Below are 20,097 nucleotides of genomic sequence, written 5' to 3'. Positions count from 1 at the left end.
TTTGCAAATTATGTGACCTTCCTTGATTAAATGATTGGGTGTTAATGAGATTTTACTCACTGGTTTCCAAGAGTTAGAGGATATTGCTCTTGGGTGATGGCGCAGACGACCTGTTGTTTGGTGCATCAGGTGACATCCTTGCCAGAATGAGGCAAGCTTTATAAAGAATAATAGGCAGCACTTTATGTGCAACAACTCTGCAGCACACCATGTTGTTTAATCCCTGATGAGCAGCCCGTTTACATTGTGAGCTGGAATCCTGAGCATTGGTGGCGACTGTGAAACAACTGCAGCATGTTTGACATTTCAGCAAGTGTCCGGAATGACAAGTCATACTGACGACTTGTGTGGTGTGTGTGCTCAGCATTCTGTCTATCTGCAGCCAGAATGAGCTTGAAACATTTGTCTGATGTCAGCTACACCATGGTCTCCCAAGAAATCCCTGAAAACCACTTCCTGAAGGTGTCAGCCTTGGCTCAATGGTTGCAATATTGCCTCTGACTCATAGGCTGTGTAATCAAGCCCTACTCCAACACACGTTTAGCTGAACTTTTGATCCAGTTCTAAGGGAGCTGCTGCTTTCAGATAAGATGCTGGGCTGGATTTTATGCTCACCTGCTCAGAGGTTTGGAAGTGGGAAGGCAAGTTAAAATCTAGTGGGCCAACCTCCTACTATCTACCTTAGTGGTGCTGGAAGAGCACAGCAGTTCAGGCAGCATCCAAGGAGCAGCGAAATTGACGTTTCGGGCAAAAGCCCTTCATCAGGAATAAAGGCAGTGAGCCTCTCCACGCTTCAGGCTCACTGCCTTTATTCCTGATGAAGGGCTTTTGCCCGAAACGTCGATTTCGCTGCTCCTTGGATGCTGCCTGAACTGCTTTGCTCTTCCAGCACCACTAATCCAGAATCTGGTTTCCAGCATCTGCAGTCATTGTTTTTACCTCCTACTATCTACCTGCCCACCCCAATCAGTCCAATATTTTAAGGAGAACTAAGAGGTGCCAGGCCAATCGACACATGTGTCTATTTACAACTTATGTGACTAATTAATTGAACGCTAATTAAACATTTAAACATCCTCTCCCCCTACACCTGCCTCCCCTCAAAAACGGATCATTAAAGAAGACTATATGGTTACTTGTCACATTGTTATTTTTGAGACACATTGTGAGCAATGTGTTTCCCGACAGCACAACAGTTACTTTGCAAGCAATTTCGAATTTGCAAATGTATTTATTTTGAAATATAGCCAATGGCAATCCTGACCTTATGGATACAATCTGGGGGAAAGGGGTGTTGGCGGGTTGTCAAGGAGTTGAGATTGACACACTACTAGGGACAGTGTAGCAGTGTTCGAAACTTCCTGAAACCATTTACATCCGAAGGTGGGATTTGTATAACAGATGCTTCCAGGTAATTTGCAGGGTTTGTTTTCAATTGCTTTTCACCAATCGGTTCCCACTGCTAATGAATAACAATGTGGGCCTCAAGCCAGGTTCTTGTGGCTGGGCAGGAATGTAGAGTGATCAGATCAGATGTGAGTTTATTGAATGGTTGGACAGGTTGAGGGGCCAAATGACCTTGCTCAGCCCCTAATTCATATGCTTGTTTTATGTAAGAACAGACTCACACATTTCCAGGCAAACACCAACACCTAAAGTCATAGTCTTAAGGGAAAAAAAAATCTCTGACAACAAAAGGCCTTGAACATTTTTTTTCACTTTCTACAAGAATCATTCAAGCAGAGTTGTGCAACCAGCGGAAGTTAAATCTACGAGGCTGAAAAACACTGGGAAGATGGTTCCACATTTTATAATAATATAATCTATTCTCAACCCTTATATCCCTCGATCCCTTCTGTTGTAAAACACTGTCCAGCTCCCTGTTGCATCTGGCTGTGTTCATTTACTTTCAAATAAAGCTGTTGAACCATAACCTGACACTGTGGGATTTTTAACTTTGTCCACCCCAGCCCAAAACCAGCACCTCCTCTTCATTTACTTCAGCTGAGCAGTCCTCAATTTGTAAAGCATTAAATCAAAGCAATTTGCTCGCCTTCTCTTTTCTGAACCTTACATTTTTTTCTAAATGAGGCGTTTACGTGTTGTTTGGCTTGTAATTAAGTGATTTCATGGGGAAGTCGCTCCCTGTGTGAAACTGCTGTCTGAAAGCTGCAGGAAGTGATCAGAGAGGGTTGCTGCCATGCTGATGTGGGCAGCAGGAAATGTTTGATTGCATTGGGCCAACATCACAGTCACTTGGCATTGTTTTCTCTCAATGTTTTGAGATCAGAGTGAAATGCAGGTCCTTGGGGAGAATCGTTTTACAAGACAAATTCTTTATCTTTTTGTAACACAAAGAGAGAGGGGCTTCAGGCACTAAGGATTTTTTTTTGGCAAGAGTATGAAGGTTTTGATATTCAGGAAATAAGTCATTGTTGCATTGTGCCGTGTTTGTTCTATAAATATCAAAAGAAGAAATGATCCACTAATTTGATCCTGTGCATCACATCCTTCTGCGACCTGTGCTGCGACCTGTGCTACAATAAAACATGAGTTTTAAAAAGGCTGTTTTATACCAATAAATCCCAACATCCTCAATTGCAAAGTAGCTTCATTTTAAATGGATTATATCATTTCAATTAAAATGTATGCAGCATTTTGATGTCATTGGTGAATGACAATAGCTGCATTATTTCGAACAAGGATGAAGGAAACAAACAAATGTTCTGAAAAACTGAAATAAGTCATAAAATTAATCATGTACTTCATGTTCCCAAGCTATTTTAATGGGGCTGGTAACAAAACTATTCCATCGCGAAATAGTTTTTATTCAGCAAACCCTTCAGAATTTGGTGAATAAATAATCTCATTTGTATTTACCTCATTTATCTCAAAGGCCTTTTCCCCATCCTATTATTGAAACATCTCATTGGCTCACATCCTAGGCTGCAAACGTTCTTTCCAGTCAATCTAGGCAGTTATTGTCCCCCTTTAATTTGGGCTTCATTTCCTAAACCTCTCTGCATTACGACATCTCCATTTTCATAAACATCCTGAAATCTTGTATTTTCAACTACTGGTTTTAACTCCTCTCTTAACTCTGTGTCTCTTAACTCAACGTTTCATCTTTCCTTTGGAATTTTGTTGTATTTGAGGTGGTGCACAATACGTACAGTCAGCAAAAACAGAAATTGCTGGAGAAACTCAGCAGGTCTAGCAGCATCTGTGGAGAGAAAGTAGAGTCAACAGTTTCAAGTCCAGTGACCCTTCTTTAAAACTGTTTTTGTTTTAGATTTCCAGCATCCACAGTTCTTTGTTTATTTACGTACAGTTGCCACATTACAGATGGATTAACACTAAATTCAGCAACTTCAAGTTGTAATCTTGGACTCCATTTGTTTCCTTTATATGTTTTGGTCTCCTGTTTTCCTCTGGTTTTTAGATTTAGAGTGGTCACTGTCCATCATTCTCCATTATTCACACCTCTTCTAGGTACACTTCCTTTCTTTCTTCAGGTTTTCCATTACCATTCCCTTTGACTCCACCCCGCCAACTTTTTTATGAGTTAATCTCTCCTGTCTTCCACTCTATCACCATTATGGTACACTGTCATCTCAACTGCTTAGGACATGTTATATTTCTAACTTTATCCAGCCTTGATTAATCTCTCCATTGATGCTGCCTGACATGCTGAGTATTTTCAGCCTTTCCTGTCCTAATTTTAAATTTTAAGCATCTATATTATTTTGCTATTCGACAAGTTACTGATACTTAGTAATATTGCTGCTGCATATATGTTCTGAATGAGAAATGCATGTATTTTCACATGTATGTATTTACTTTGTGGATGCTTTATAAAATGAAAAGTTTTGCATGTACTTATAGTATTTTATAGTCAATTAAACAATTCTGGACTTTAATAACATAGGAAATACAGTAGCCAATTTGTGCACGGCAATACTTCAAAAAATAGCAATAAAATAAATCATTTGATCATCTGATTTAGGTACTAGTTGAGGGATAACTGTTTCTAAGGAATCTGGAAACTCCTTCATTTATCTTTGAACTGAAGTGCCAAAAACGATTTTGGAATCACATTTGAACCTATGACCTTTTAATTCAGATCAGAATGCTGCCATTAAGCCAAGGCTGACACTTTGCAGCTTTATCATTGAATTGTTTTAATTATCTTCATAAATCTCACTTCTAGTTGAAACAGGGTTTTTAATTGGGTGCTGCATTTTATTGTAATATCTAGAATTTCACCAACTTAGTTGAGTAAAACACATTATTTCTCTAATAACCCAAAAACTATCAGCTCATTATAACCTTGCATGTTTGCTTATATAATGCAAATACCAGATTTGTGATAGTGTTAAACCAAGTAGGAAAAATCCTTGAATTTCAGAAATTTGGCCTTCACTCCATTGGGAATTTTGCTCGTTCATAATAATACATTTTTTTCTTTTCTCAACAAATGTTCTCCTTTGCCCCCTTTGAAGGTGTTGACTACTTGGTAGAGTCCCATGGACTCTGAGCACCATCTGGGAGTTTAGCCAAGTGTCCGGAATTTATGGCTGAATCATGATAGAGAGTGTTGACAGGCAATCTTCAACATTATAGCCATGCACAGCTCTGACCTCACTTATACACTTTCACCAAGTGTTACTGGATAACAAGTAGCAGGCAGCAACTGTGGCTGACTTCCCTTTTTTTAATATGAGGTGTGTTAAGACCAGTATCCCTAACACCATTCTGGCTCAGCTTATTGAATTTAGCACAAGTCAGACATCAATTGTAGAATCTCTGAGAATAAATGTGGATAAAACATCGAACCAATATGCAGTCTACCAGCTAAGGTGGATACAAAAGTTCCCTGACTGAATGAAAAGACTGAAACATTTTCTACTTAATATTCCTCCTAGCTCCAGTCGCAATTTGCGTAACCTTGCTGTGTGCAAATTGGTTGCCACATCAGTCACTGCACTTCAAAGCTAATTCCTTTACTATAATTATTTTGAGATATCTTGAAGACCTTCATGTGGTGCTACATCAATAGTATTTTGTTCTTTCTCTTGATGTTCTGCTTTGTCTCGTTCTTTGCTGGATAATCAAATTCATTTATATTTTGAAATTTCATTTTTGACATCTGGATTTTCAAAAATTATATGTTTTTGTTATCATCCAGGTTCTTTGATTTCAGTATGTTTGGAAGGAGGAAGGGGATTATCCATTCATAGGAACAATCAAAATCAAAGATTTAATAAAGTCAGAAAGAGTAATTGAACAGACACTGATACTAAGCAGAGTAGAGATAATTTAAGGTAATTACCTTGACTCGTGCCATCATAGCTCTGTCGCTGCCTTTCGAGTTCAGCCAGTTCACTCAGCAGAGCTATTCCATGCATCCCTGAGCCGGGGTAATAGGTTGAGGTTGGAGGGCATGAAGGTGCTATGGGGGCACTGGGAACCACAGGCTCTAAACCAAAGAGTTCACCCATGCTGAGGCCAGCAGCCACGAGGGCGTCCATCCCTGCCATGCAGTCCAACCTCCATTTGAACACTTCATCCCTCTCTGAGGCATCGTGGCTAGTTTCTGAGTCCTCATCTTGATTCACCTGTTTGGCTTCTTCAACTATTCTGCATTCCTGGTTTAAGTCCATCTCAGCTACTGAACCCAAGCAATCAGAATTCCTTACATCCAATGTTTCATCGGGTAGTGTCCGGGATTCACTGGTTGAGTGAGGTGACTTGGTCACTGAATTGTCTTGTCCTCCTTCTTCTCCTGTAAGTCCTCCATCAGTGACAATTCCCTGAGAAGCAATCAAATGCCTTGAGCATTCCATGTTTTCTTTCACAGATGACTCAAGTTGCTCCACAGTTGAATTCTCTGCTAGCAATGTATTTACTGCATCCTTTTTTTCTGAGGTGCAGAGAACTTTATGCATCTTTTGCTCTACTACATCCAGGTTATTAGTTGTGATCTGTTTGTCAGTAGGGTTTACCTCCTCCGCCAGGTTTGACTGAGTATCACAGTGAATTTTTTCACCCGGCGTAAAGGTTCTGGACTGTTCTGGTTCAGCTGCCGTGGTGACAGGTTGCATAGTTTCAGGGTCCGCTAGATCAGCAGAGTGCACAAGTGGAGAAGGGGAACTGTAGCCCATTGCAACGGCTGTGTATGTATAGCCAGGCGGGAGATCTGGAATAGAGAGGGAAAAGGAGCATGTTTTATCCAACACAACTCTCAATAACTACCAAAAAGAGTCAGTAGTGTAGTGGTACTTTCACAGGGCTAGTAATCCAGAGACTAGGGTAATGTTCTGGGGACATGTATTTCAACTTCACCATGAATCAATGAGAATCTGGAATTAAAAGCCAACTTAATGGCCACCATTTAACTACAGTCAAATTGTTGTTGAAACCTATTTGGTTCAAAATGTCATTTAGAGATGGAAATCTTGTCATTTTCACCTGGTCTGGCCAACATGTGACTACCGCAGTAATGTGGTTAACTCTGAAATGGTCAAGCAAGCCATTCAGTTCCATGAGGAATGGGCAACAAATGCTGACCCAGCCAGCAATGCACACGTCACATGAATGAATAAAACAAACTATTCAATGTGGATTTACTGGCAGGGAGAGGTTTCTGATATCAAGAATTTATTTTTTCTGGTATATAATTGTCCATGGGGATTTTTTTATTGTATGATTCTGTTCTACGAAAACAACAACTGTGATCTGGAAGACTATAGAACAATGCAATTGCTGCATTAAGTCCATATAAATTTATTCTCCTTTTCAATCTGATAAAGTGAATATAGCTTAGAGGATAAGTCACCACTTTCAGTGACTGGAATCATAACGTCATGATAGTTATTCTTATGTTAACCTTTTGAAACTTAATAGAAAATCACTTTGGTCTCGTGTTCACAAACTGTCACGTAAGTGTTAAAAAATACTAACAAAAAACAGAACAAAAATAGGATGCACAGGAAGTGGGAGCAGAAGTTAGTAATGATAGAAACTTTGAGCAATTGGAAACTTTAGGGTGAAAGGGTTAAACCTCATCGCAGCGACACCCTCCATCCTGAACTGATAATCTCTCCGACTGTACAACTGACGCTGCACTCAAGCAACAAAACAAATGTTATTACTTTGTCTTCCCCAAGAACTCTGAAGGTTCCTCTGACTTTATCCTGGTTGGCAGCATCCTGACTACCTTGTCATCAACAGAGTGCAATTAATGATATCCATCCACCTCTTTTGACATTACCACCAAATGAAAATGTATCCTTCCACCACACAGCTTCCTTCCCAAGGACTGGTGAAGGATAAAAAGGTTCATAGCTCAAAGACTGCCCAGACATTTTCCTTTTCTTTTTTCAAAATAAAACAAAGGAATTTCATCAGCTGCAGATCATCTAACCTTGACAATTAGAAGAAAATATATTGGATTTTTGTGCCTTGTGTGTTTGTTGGATGCAATAGCTATGCATTAGCTTGCTGCAAAGGGGCTTTAGTTTTAAGCATCCTGGAAAGTACACGAAGATTCAAAAGCATAGGACAAGGCTTGTCTATACAGCCTTTCTCTTCGGTGATTGCCTGTCTTATCTCTCTCAAAAGAAGTCAGACAGTTTGTGTCCTGGGATTGTGTCCTGGACTGTTCGTTGGGAGGGCTGATTTGAAGGCGATGGGGAGCTGGCAGGAAACAGTTGACATGGGAACTGATTCCACATCCAATTGAAGTGCGGCTGCTGTGCTCTCAAAGCTGGGAGTCGGCCCCGAAGGCAAAGTGTAAGGAACTGAGAGGGTGCTTCAACACGGAGATGCCTTCTCCGCAACTTTTTCAAAATGTTAATTTATGAAAGAATAATAGATTTAGCAGCCAGCCAGCCAGCCAGGACAAAGGGAGGAAAGGGGAGGAAAAAGGACCCCTTCCAAGGGACAGCCTTTGGCTGCACGCACTGCAAGCCAGAGACGGACCCTCAGTTTATCTGGCACACCATACCCTCGTCTGCCATTGGGTACCCATCTCCAGGCAGCTGCCTCAGTGAAGTCCCCAGTCAGCCTCTTTTAAAGATGGTGAACAACTGGGGGTGAGAAACTCCACTGGCCCTGAATGTGTCTCAACAAAGATGGCCAGAGTTGGGAAACTGGCACACCAACTGATGCCACTGTTTTCAAGATCAGCGCATCCCCACAACATTCCTACCCACAGTGCAAGCTGAAAATTCAGGCAATGAGCTTCTTCATGCTCATGAGGATGAGATTCTCATTGTCTCAAAGTACTTCTCCTGGTTGTCCAGGTAAAAACTCAGCAGTTCTCACTTATTGAAAGCTGGTGAGTTTTGCATTCCTTTTGGTATGTCAAAGAGTATTTGATTTACCAAATCATCTACTCAGTGATTGGCAGTAAATAACCTTGAAATTTAAAACTCAAAAGTTCTCCACTTATCAATATATTCCTGATAGCATGCCAAAACGGGAAATGTGTGAATGAACAAAACAGTCTCCACTTGTTGGTGGACCATCCCCATGACTAGTATTCTCAGGTTGCGCCCTCCCACTTTTTTTTGTACTTATTTGTGGGATGTAGGCATTGTTGGCAAGTCCAGTATATGTTACCCATCTTTAATTGCCCTTGAGAAAATGGTGGTGAGCTACCTTCTTGAACTGCTGTCGTCCATCTGATGTCAACACAATGGCAATGCTGTTAGGGATGGGGCTCTAGTATTTTGACCCAACAACCATCAAGCAATGGTGATTAATTACCAAGTCAGGATGGTGTATGGTTTGGAGAGGAACTCACAGGTGGTAACAGTGCTATGCATCTGCTGCTTTTGTTCTTCAAAGTGGTTGAGCTGTGGGTTTGCAAGGTGCTATCAAATAAGTCTTGAGGAGTTACAGCACTGCATCCTGCAGATGCACATACTACTGTCACTGTGCACTGCTGGTTGAGGAAATAAACATTTAAGGTGGTGGATAGGGCGCCAGTTGGCTGGTTTATTCTAGATTGTGTCAACAAGCTTCTAAGTGTTGTTGGAGCTGCACTCATCCAAGCAAGTGGGGATATTACATCACACCTGTTATGTGCCTTATAGATGGTGAACAGGCTGTGAAGAGTCAGAAGTTGAGTTACTTGCTGCAGGATTCTTAGCCTATGATCTGCTCTTTTAGCCATTGTATTTGTATAGCTGGTTCACTTAGCTTTCTGGTCAAACAGAATTGCAAGATCTTAATGGTGGGATATTCAGCATTAGAAATGCTGTTGATCATCAGTCAGAGGTAGTTTGATTCTCTTTAGTTGGAAGTGGTTATTGTGTGGCATGAATGTTAATTGCCACTCAGCTGGAGGAACAGATTGCTTCAGGAGTCGGGAATGGTGCTGAACACTGTGCCATCATCATCGCACATTCCCACTTCTGACCTCATGATGGAGGGAAGGTCATTGAGGAAGCAGCTGAAGGTAATGGGACCAAGGTCATTTTCCTGAGGACTTCCTGTCATATGTGATGTTGGGTTTCCAACAATATGTTGGAACAATATGTTCCAACAAAGATCAAGCACAGTCACTGTCATCTCTGGAGTTCAGCTCTTTGGTCCATCTTTAGACAAAGGCTATAATAAAGTCTTGAGGCAATGGTTTTGCTGGAACTCAAACTGGGCATTAGTGAAGGATATTGCTCAGAGCTGCTTGATAGCACTGAATGACATTTTCTATCTCTTTCATGATAATTGAAAGCAGATTGACATGTAATTGGCTGCATTGGATTTATTGCACTTTTTGTGGACTGGACACATCCGGCTACTTCTTTATATTGTTGAGTGGATACCAGCATTATAAATGTACTACAGCAGCTTCTCAAGAGGTGCAGCTAATTCTCAGCACTAAACTGAGATATTGTCAGGGCCCATAACTTTTACAGTAGCCAGTGCTTTCTGCCATTTCTTGGTATCACATGGAGTTAGCTAAGGCTGGCATCTGTGAAGCTGGGGACCTCAGGAGAAGTCTGGGATGGGTCATCCATTTGGTATCTCTGGTTGTAAACACTTGTAAATATAAGTGACAATAAATTGCAGTTCTATTCAGCCTTGTCTTTAGTACTGATGTGCCGGGCTCCTCCATCAACACAGGTGATGATATTTCTGGAGCCTCCTTCACATAGTTACTTGTTTAATTGTCACCAACCATTTGTGACTGGATCTGATCTATTGGTAGTTGGGATACTTCAGTGTTCCCATTGCATGCTGCTTCTGCTGATTAGAACGTAAGTCATCCTCTGCTGTAGCTTCACCAAGTTGGCACCTCATTTTTAAGTATGCCTGGTTCTGCTCCTGGTTGTTTCCTCTGAAATGGCCGAATCCATTCAAATCAATCAGTTCAAACACAATTAGGGATGGACACCAAATGCTGGCTCTGCCAAGGACATCCATACACCATGAAAGATTAATGCTAAAGGTTGGTCATACACCAATTTATTCACTATCACACCAATCACTTTCCTTCATTTTAATTAAGTATTAAGAAGCCTAACATGTTTACAATAATATACTGAGGATATCACTGCTCAATTGGCTAGTGCTCTGCTGAAGTATTTATGTAAACTATCAGATTTTGAAATACCAGGATTCACAACAAGTGAAGTGCTTCAATTCTATCCAGAATATTTATTGCGTGACAATATTATGGCTTTAAGAGGTAGATTTTATCCTTTTCAATTAAGTAAGATTGAGACAGTGGTGAAAAGTGGTCTGCTCCAAAGCTAATAAAGTAAACAGCTTGGGAGACCTTGGTTTTTTTTAAAAAAAGGAACAATAGAAGCAGCCTGAATGGGTGGAGTCAAGCTCCTAAAGAACCAAGATATTCAGTTTTAGCTTTCTACAGTTGCTGGGATCTTGAAGCTGGATGTGGAAGCTCTGACTCTCTCTGTTACAGCTAAAAGCTGGGGCTCTCTTCCTGCTGATAGAATTGAAGTGAGACAATCTATTTGAATGAATTTGCCTTTGCCAAAGTGTATTTATGGTTGTCACTATATTGGAATAGTTTGTTCGTAGTAGTTAATATATATATTATTTTATTAAGCATTTCCACAAGAGTTACAGCTAAGCCAATTCTTTTATTTTTATTTTGTCTATAGTTTTACTGTAGTGTAACAATAAAGTGAGTTTTGCTTAACGCATTTGGAACACAATGTCTTACATTTGCCTTTAAAATAAGAAAAAGTCAGAGTCTCGACTATCTTAGAGTCATAGAGTCATACAGCACAGAAACAGACCCTTCGGTTTAACCAGTACATGCCAAACATAATCCAAAACTAAACTAGTCCAACCTGCCCTGGTCCTGGCCAAAATCCCTTCAATTCTTTCCTATTCACGTACTTATCCAAATGTCTTTTAAACATTGTAATTGTACCCACATCCAATACTTCCTCAGGAAGTTCATTGCACATGTGAACCACACACTGTGTAAACAACTTGTCCACATCTTTTTTAAATCTCTCTCCTCTCACCTTAAAAATGTGCCCCTTAGTCTTGAAATCCCCCATCTGAGGGAAAAGACAACTAGTATTAAGTCTATCTATATCACTCATTATTTTATAAACTCATATAAGGTCACCTCTCAATGTTCTACGTTCCAATGAAAAAGGTCCCCGCCTATCCAGCCTTTCTTTATAACTCAAACCTTCACACCCGATAACATATTGGTAAATTTCTTCTGAACCTTCTCCAGCTTAATAATATCCTTCCTATATCTGGGTGACCAGAACTGGACACTATATTCCAGAAGAGGCCTCACCAATGTCCTGTACAACCTCGACATATCTTCCCAACTCCAAACTCGAAGGACTGAGCACCTTCTTAACCACCTTGTCTATTTGTGTCGCATACTTCAAAGGATTATATACCTGAACCCCAAGGTCCCTCTGTCCAGGTATCATTTTGCATGATCTTTCTCGGTCATTAAACAGAACAGATGTATAGCTACAACACTACCCAAGACCTCATCATTAATTGTATAAGCCCTACCCTTGTTTGTTGTAGCAAAATGCAACAACTTGCATTTATTCAGAATGAACTCAGTGTGCCATTTTTCAGCCCATTGACCCATTTGATCAAGATCCCTTTGTAATATTTTGAGGGGGTTTGGTATGGTCCATAACAATAGCTTATTCTGCATCGACATACCTGGCTCAAAAGATTCTGGATAATGTTGAGGTGGTTGTCTCTCCACTCGCTTTTCAGCTGTTTGATTTCCTGTGGAATTCTGGGAAGGAGGGCTGACTGCTGAGGATTGTGGGACAGTGGCAGGATCTGAAGAAGGACAAGAAGGTAAAGCACACACAGCACTGGGCTGGGGGGTGGGACTCCCTGACTTGGGTCCAAGAGAAGGAGAATGGTGGCATGGTGAAAGTTTGGCAGAACACATACTGGATGGCAGTATGACAGGCGAAGAAAGATTCTTGGGAGAGCTTAAGGCAACTGCTTTGTTTGACCTCCTATTCCTCTCCAGAGTATGTTCTTCGGCTTCTAACCGACGTTCGTCTGCCTTCCGATGATCCTGAAGAAAAGACAAATTCAAGCGGTTAACTCAGACTGTTAAGGTCGAAGCTTCTGGTTTGTCGCCATTTTCCTGCAAGTAAGAACACATCAATTGAACCATTAAGTTACTTCAGAGCATTAGAACAGGAGGTGGTCATTTAGCTGCTCAAGCTTATTTTGCCATTCAGTTAAACCATGGCTTCTCTTTATTGTAATACCATCCACCTACTTTAATACTGTAACCTAAATAACTTTGAATTATGGAATTCCGACAGTGCAAATAAAGGCCATTCGGCCCAACAAGTCTGCACCAACCTCTGAAGAGCATCCCATCCAGACCCACCCTATCCCCACATTTCCCATGGCTAATCCACCAAGCCTGCAAATCCCTGCACACTATGGGCAATTTAGCATGGCCATTCCACATAACCTGCACATCTTTGGACTATGGGAGGGAACCAAGGAACCCCCAGCAGAACCCAGGGAGAATATGCACACTCCACACAGTCACCAGAGGCTGGAATCAAACCCGGGTCCCTGGCGCTGTGAGGCAGCAGTGCTACCCATTGTGCCACCTTTACCTAGCAACAATACTTTAATTTGCCCAGCAATAATACTTTATCTCTTGTACTGGTAACAGAGACACAATTATCCAAATCAAATAGAGCTGCACTTTGTCAATGAAATGTGCATTTATGTTTTAAATTTACAAGCTCCACTGGGGATTCCCACATCCAATTTGATAGCTTCTTTCACAACTTCCTCTCATGCTCTAGAACTCCCATGGCACCACTCAATTACTGTAGTCTCATAGCCAGAGAGGGAGCTGAGAATAGACAGACATGATCAAAACTCCAGCTGAGAACAGAGCCTTTGGTGCCCATCATGACTTTCCATTTCAGGAACCAGTTTACATGATCTTTGGTCATCAAACAGAACAGATGTATAGCTACAAAAGACAAGGTGCTCCTTACACTGTATAGCTACAAAAGACAAGGCGTTCCTTACACTGTATAGCTACAAAAGACAAGGTGCTCCTTACACTGTATAGCTGAAGGTGAAATAAAAACCAATCTGGGGAGCAGGAGAATGAGGGTCAAAACATATAAATTGTCACAAATAAACTGCACAAGCTAAATTCATTCATTGCATTTTAATCTCACCACAAGTTGTGAGTGCCGTTGGAGTTCAAGTGCTTGTGCCCGCTGTTGTTGCTGTTGTTGTTGCTGTTGTTGCAGCATGTAGAGTTCCTGCTGTCGAAGAAGCGGGGAGCGAGGGTAGACCGAGAGCTGTCCTGGATGCTGCATATGTGATGTGGGCGCTCTCGCCGGGTAGATAGGAGGCCAGAGAGAATGTGCAGGATCCATTACTTCAGCTGGAGAACCCCAGCAAACAAAGAATTCCATTTAGATAATATCACAGTGCACTCAAAGACATCCTGTTGTTCTGAGATATTACAGTGTTCATTCTGAAATCATTTTGCATTGCAATCAATTCACAAGATATCAAATTTTACATAGAAACCAACTTAGTTCCTCATAAAATTGAATGATTTAATGCAAAAATGAACAAAGAAAAGGTTCACATTTGGAGTCAATCTTAATCTAGTACCCAGTAGGTTTCATTAGATTACATTGGTGCATGTCAATGATTCCTGACATTCATAACACAGCAGAGGTTTTAACAATGTTATTTTCAATGGTGAGATTCTTGGGCAAATTTAAATGCTGAATTAGAGAACATATTTCCACTTTTGCATCTTATTGCAGCCAACACCTGCTCCCACACACATGCAGTATGTGCAGAGCACAGATCAAAGAGTGCACATTCAACTCAACTTTTGAAAAATCTGGCACTATTTTCTTCTGAATAGGTTGCCACCATTTAGCCTCGAAGCAAAAAATATGGACATATCCAGTGTTCTCTCAATTGTTCTATCTTTGCTGCTGTTCATGACTCATCTTCAGATTTTTTTCTCCTTTTACTCAGGAGTCCCAAGACCCTGGTTAACACTCTCAATCTGTTCCTTCTTTACCAATCATTCAATCCTAACCAATTTCCATTGAATCTATGTGACATTCCTTCAGATCACATACCCTTAATGCTTCCTAGTCTCTTGCGATAGCCATGCTTCAAGGGGCAATACCAATCTGTCAATTCTTCAAAACCTGTTTCTTAAGCTGTCGGTCAAGTCTGGACAATAGCTGAAACCTATTACACTGAAGCACACTATGAACATTTTTAGTCTCACTACCTACTCACTACTCTAAACTCAAACAGAAGTCCTGCATGTCATCCATTTGCTAAAATTTCCTCCAGAAGTGAGTTTTTGACTTCTCTCTCAAAATAGAAGATAGACTAAGGAAGATTATTACATGAAGGCAATCATTTCCTCAGTCATGACTTCTTGTTTTTGATCTCTTGGTTATATCACATCTCTCTATGTTTTCGAAATTATTATAGTCAATGCTCTTCGAAACCTTTCTATCTTGTTTCTTCTAAACTACTAGGTATACTTTCTTTTATGCTGTTCCATTCCTCCCCACTGAGTTGAAGTCAGATCACACCATGTATTTATTCTAACCTATCCTTTCACAGAAACAGGATGTGATGGAACTTCTAAATCTTCTGATGTTGTGTTTTATTATGAGTGCAAAACAATCTTGAAGTATTGAGTACTTCTGGACCACTACCTGAATTTGACAAGCGTGTTACAGTTTATAAATTTCTTACTTGCAAAAGCAATGCTGCAGAACTTTCATTTGTAAGAGCATGAGAAATAGTAGCCGGAGATGAAGGGTTTATGCTCGAAATGTTGATTCTCCTGCTCCTTGAATGCTGCCTGACCTGCTGTGCTTTTCCAGTGCCACACTTTTCGACTCTGATCTCCAGCATCTGCAGTCCTTACATTCTCACAGCTCCTCTAGCCTGTCCCACCATTCTATAGGATCATGACTGATCTTAACTCCTTAACTCCAGGCCTTAACTCCTCACTCATGCCAGCTCCTCATAGTCCTCAACTCTTCAATAGTTCAAAAATCTAGTTACCTCCTCTTTAAATACCTTCAGTGATGGAGCCTTCACAATTCTCTGAGATAGAGAATTCCAGACAGTCACTACTTTTGAAGAGCAGAAATTCCTTCACATCTAGGTTTAAATGAGGATCCTCTTATTCTGTAATTATGTCCAGATTCCTCTGTTAGTGGAAACATCTTCTAAACATCTACTTTGTCAAACCCCCTCAGAATCTTGTATGCATCAATAAAATCTCCTCTCATTTTTCGAAACTCCAATGAATATTTAAGAAAGAGTTGGATAGAGCTCTCAAGGATTGTGGAATCAAGGGTTATGGAGATAAGGCAGGAATAGGATACTGATTAAGGATGATCAGCCATGATCATATTGAATGGTGGTGCAGGCTTGAAGGGCAGAATGGCCTACTCCTGCACCTATTGTCTATTGTCTATTGCTTAACATGTTTAGCCATTCTTGATAAGTCAACTCCTTCTTCCTAATAATCAGCCAAGTGAATCTCTTTTGAATTAGCGTATTATTATAATTTGCAGAATTCTTTGGTAACACGTATGTTAACAATGTACACAACAGTGTAAACAACCAGCTTTGACACATTCTCCACCGGATTATAGTAAGATACAGAATTACATGCTTTTAACAAGAACCATTCTCAAATGAAGCATAGGGAATACAGTGATTAAGATGCAATACTGTTATCCAGATTCTCAGCCACTCACTCCTTTTGGATCTGGTCATCTATAGGCCTAATGAACTAACCCTAACATTTTATGGAAAGGTGATTGAGTGAATTTGTTGGTGCGTTAGGATAAACTCTGAGGAATGAAATACCTTATCTCTTTCTGCATTTGTTTGTACTTACTTTCAAGTCAGGTTGAGCATAATTTCCTGGAGAGTAAATTTCTATCTTTACATAGTCTATTTATTTAAGATTATCTGAATTAGATTGTTAATGTTCAGTGGTGTCAAGGCAGAACCAGCTTTGATAGGGATTCCTATTTGCTGGGAACTACATTGGTAGCACTGGTCTTCATCCTCCCAATAATTCCATGACTTTCATCCTGCGTAATTAAGTTTAGATTGTGATAATCTTTAACCTTTATTCACTTCATACATTAATGATCTTAGATGAAGGAACTGAAGGCATTCTGGCTATGTATGCAGACATTACAAAGATAGGTAGTGGGCCAGGTAGCATTGAGGAGCCAGGGAGGCTGCAGAAGGATTTGGACACGTTAGGAGAGTGGGCAAAGAAGTGGCAGATGGAGTACAACTTGGGAAATTGTGAGGTCATGCACTTTGGTAAGAAGAATAGAAGTATGAACCGTTTTCTAAAGGGGGAGAAAATTCAGAAGTCTGAAGTGCAAAGAGTCTTGGGAGTTCTAGTCCAGGATCCTCTCAAGGTAAACTTGCAGGTTGAGTCAGTAGTTAGGAAGGCAAATGCAATGTTGGCATTTATTTTGAAGGGACTTGAATATAAAGCAGGGATGTACTTCTGAGGCTCCAAAAGGCTCTGGTCAGAATACATTTAGAGTATTTTGCGCAGTTTTGGGCTCCATATCTCAAGATGATATACTGGCCCTGGAACATGTTCAGAGGAGGTTCACGAAAATGACAAGCTTAACATAGGAGGAACGTCTGAGGTCTCTGGTTCTATACTCAATGGAATTTGGAAAGATGAGGGGGGATCGAATTGAAACTTACAGAATATTGAATGGTCTTTACAGAGTGGATGCTGGGAAGATGTTCCCATTGTTAGGAGGAACTAGTACACTAGGGCACAGCCTTACAGTAAAGGGAAGACCTTTAAGAATGGAGGTAAGGAGCAACTTCTTCAGCCAGAGAGTGATGAATCTATGGAATTCATTGCAACAGAAGGCAATGGAGGCCAGGTCATTGGATATGCTTAAGACTGAGATAGATAGGTTCTTGATTGTCACGGGGATCAAAGGTTACCGGAAAAAAATGGGAGCAGACTCGATGGGCTGAATGGCCTTATTTCAGCTCCTAAGTCTTATAGTCTTATGAACCCTGAATTAGTACTGTGAGGCAATTTGTAATGCATTGAAAGGTTGGTATAATCTGTAGTTGTTTTCAGGAATGTTTGAAAAAAAATTGAGTTTATATCAATTATAATGTGATCAAATTGGATCTTGGACAATAAATACTGTTCCATGTGTCCAGTGACACTTAACCTGGAAGGAGAATCAACAGGAAGAAATTTAAGAAAGAAGCCATATGGCTGGCAGACAAAAAAGGAGCTATAGACATAAAGGTTCAAGATAAGAAGTTGAAGGATGGAGGGCATCAACACACAAATAGGATACTTGAGGAATACAGTGAATTTTTGAGGAGAATGAGCAGATCACCCTCCGGGTGTTTGACAGCAAAGGGGTAACAGCTCTTGGACGCACTGTGCAAGCTGGCTAAAAAATATTTAAAAACTACATGAACAGCTCAGAGACATTAAAGACCTGGGGAGTTTTCCAGAAGAGGATAAACAATGAACTGGGGTCTGATTGTTTGGTAGGTTGAAAAATAACTCACAAAACCACATCATCAAGACTGTTGTGAATCAAGGGAGAGGGGTTTACAGGAGTGCGTCTTACTGACAATAACTGTACTCATAAAACTGGGAGGAGAAAGCTGTGGTTAACTAACTCTTCTGACCTGCCATGTGTAAATGAAGAGCAGCATATTGTGGAACTGTGTAGATACGTATTTCTAACTTATGTTAAAGAAAAAGCTACGAAGATGGAATTTTGCTTTGAGAAGTCATTCAGCAAATTTGGTGGTTTTGATTTATGATTTTCCCCTTGGGCATCGTGACAGGATCAGATTCAAGACCCTTGGTCATCCTTTCTCCTCTCAGTACAAACATGCAGGATCAAAGAATACATGGCACAATAGATTTTTAAAATCTATTTTAAAATGGATGCTATGATCACAGACCATGTGAAAAATCATGTTTTTTTGTGAGGGGTTACTTTATTTAAATCTGTTTATACTTTGAAAAAAAAATGCTTGTGAAGATTCGGATAATGTTAAATACAAAACATATGGATCTGATTTTCAATACATTTCTAAATATGTTCTAATTATATATGTCAACCGAAAATGATATGGTATTAAATTCTGCAAAAGGAGAATAATTTGGCCATTCTGGGGTTTGAAAGGGAATATGTTTCACCTCTTCATGACATGATGAACTAATAGCCTATTCTCTCATTGCTCCTTGCTATGTTTATTGTGACACTTCAACACAAAAGACAACAGGAAGACCACAACACGTCCAATTCACCTGAAGTTTTTTGAAAAACATTATTTGTGGACGAAATAACCTTTTTCAAAGTTAACAATATGTACGGATTCACATGACCTAGATTCTCTAGGAAGGACTTCCTTTTCCCATCTGGTCTTTATTATGTAGACTTTTAAAGCTCATTTAATTTTATTGTTATAAATTATGAAAAGGAAAGGAAATATCGAATGAACTGCTTTATCATTAAATCTCTTTCACATTGTGGTTTCCTGCATTATAATGTGCACCTTATTTCTACAGAACTACACCCGTGTACATGCAAGCTAAAGAGAGAAAAAGACAGAACTTATATTTAAATATGTCTTAGCACATCCAACGGGCATCCTAAAGGGTTTCGCGACCACATCTGTTTACAGTAAAATGAAGCACTATGTAACCATGGCAAAAAGGATGGGGTCAGGCATGCACATTTTCAGGAACAGTGATTTTGATGCTAATTGAATTACATCTGTTCATCCTGTTTAAATAATATGAAATAATCACGGAAAAAGTGTCAAAAATAAAAGATGAATTTTCCGCCTCTAATCTGCACACTATTAACACAGTGCATTACCGAGGTGATGAGGAGTTGGGTGTGGTGCTGGTGGCTCAGTGGGAAGGATAACAAGCTGGGCTGAGGGATCTTGGGAGAGTGGGAATACTGTCTGCATGGCACTTGGCATCGATGCTGGGAATCCAGGTGGTAGATTTGAATGCAGAGCTGGGTGACCGATTCCTGTGTTGGTGAATAAAGAAAACAATCATTTGTAAAAACAAACTGAGTAAAGAAAGGTTAAAATGTAAATATTGTGATGCACAATTACAGGGAATGCATTGCTCTGGTCATTATGTGCAGTGAGTTATCAAGCACCTACTTTTAAATGCATCTGCTGTGTCATTATACAATATAACCAAAAAAAATCTTCTCCCATGTGTTCCAGCATTTGTGCAAACTTCCCATATTCAGCTATCACTCACTAGTAAAATATTTATCCTTTTTAAGCACATTGTTGATAAAATGTCTCACAGTGATAATGCCAAAGGAAGCAAGAAAAGAGAACAGGTCATCTGATCCATCACTATTTGCTCCATCCACAGATCATCCACAGTTCTATCAGATGTCTAACAAACTCCATCATGAAAGAAATTAAGCAAAATGCATGCTTTTGTATTAGCTTTAAACAAAATGGGAAAAGGGTAATGCAATTTTCTAATATAAACTG

At 40.1% G+C, this 20,097-nt stretch overlaps 1 protein-coding gene across 6 annotated transcripts in view; it reads right to left on the bottom strand.

Moving 5' to 3' along the window:
* bahcc1b (BAH domain and coiled-coil containing 1b) overlaps positions 1-20,097 on the bottom strand; it is a 248,990-nt gene that overhangs the window by 112,488 nt on the left and 116,405 nt on the right. For all 6 annotated transcript variants that reach the window (XM_043714770.2, XM_043714769.2, XM_043714772.2 and 3 more), the window contains exons 8-11: positions 19,449-19,610; positions 13,704-13,915; positions 12,187-12,559; positions 5,333-6,199 (exon numbers count right to left, since the gene is read on the bottom strand). In XM_043714770.2, coding sequence (XP_043570705.2) covers positions 5,333-6,199; positions 12,187-12,559; positions 13,704-13,915; positions 19,449-19,610 — 1,614 coding nt within the window. The remainder of the gene's footprint in view (positions 1-5,332; positions 6,200-12,186; positions 12,560-13,703; positions 13,916-19,448; positions 19,611-20,097) is intronic.

The sequence above is a fragment of the Chiloscyllium plagiosum genome, unplaced genomic scaffold, assembly GCF_037043375.1.
Source record: "Chiloscyllium plagiosum isolate Xiang-an unplaced genomic scaffold, Cpla_swu_hap1 HiC_scaffold_25, whole genome shotgun sequence".
In the NCBI taxonomy this organism is placed as follows: Eukaryota; Metazoa; Chordata; class Chondrichthyes; order Orectolobiformes; family Hemiscylliidae; genus Chiloscyllium; species Chiloscyllium plagiosum.
This window is presented reverse-complemented; position numbering and strand designations above follow the sequence as displayed.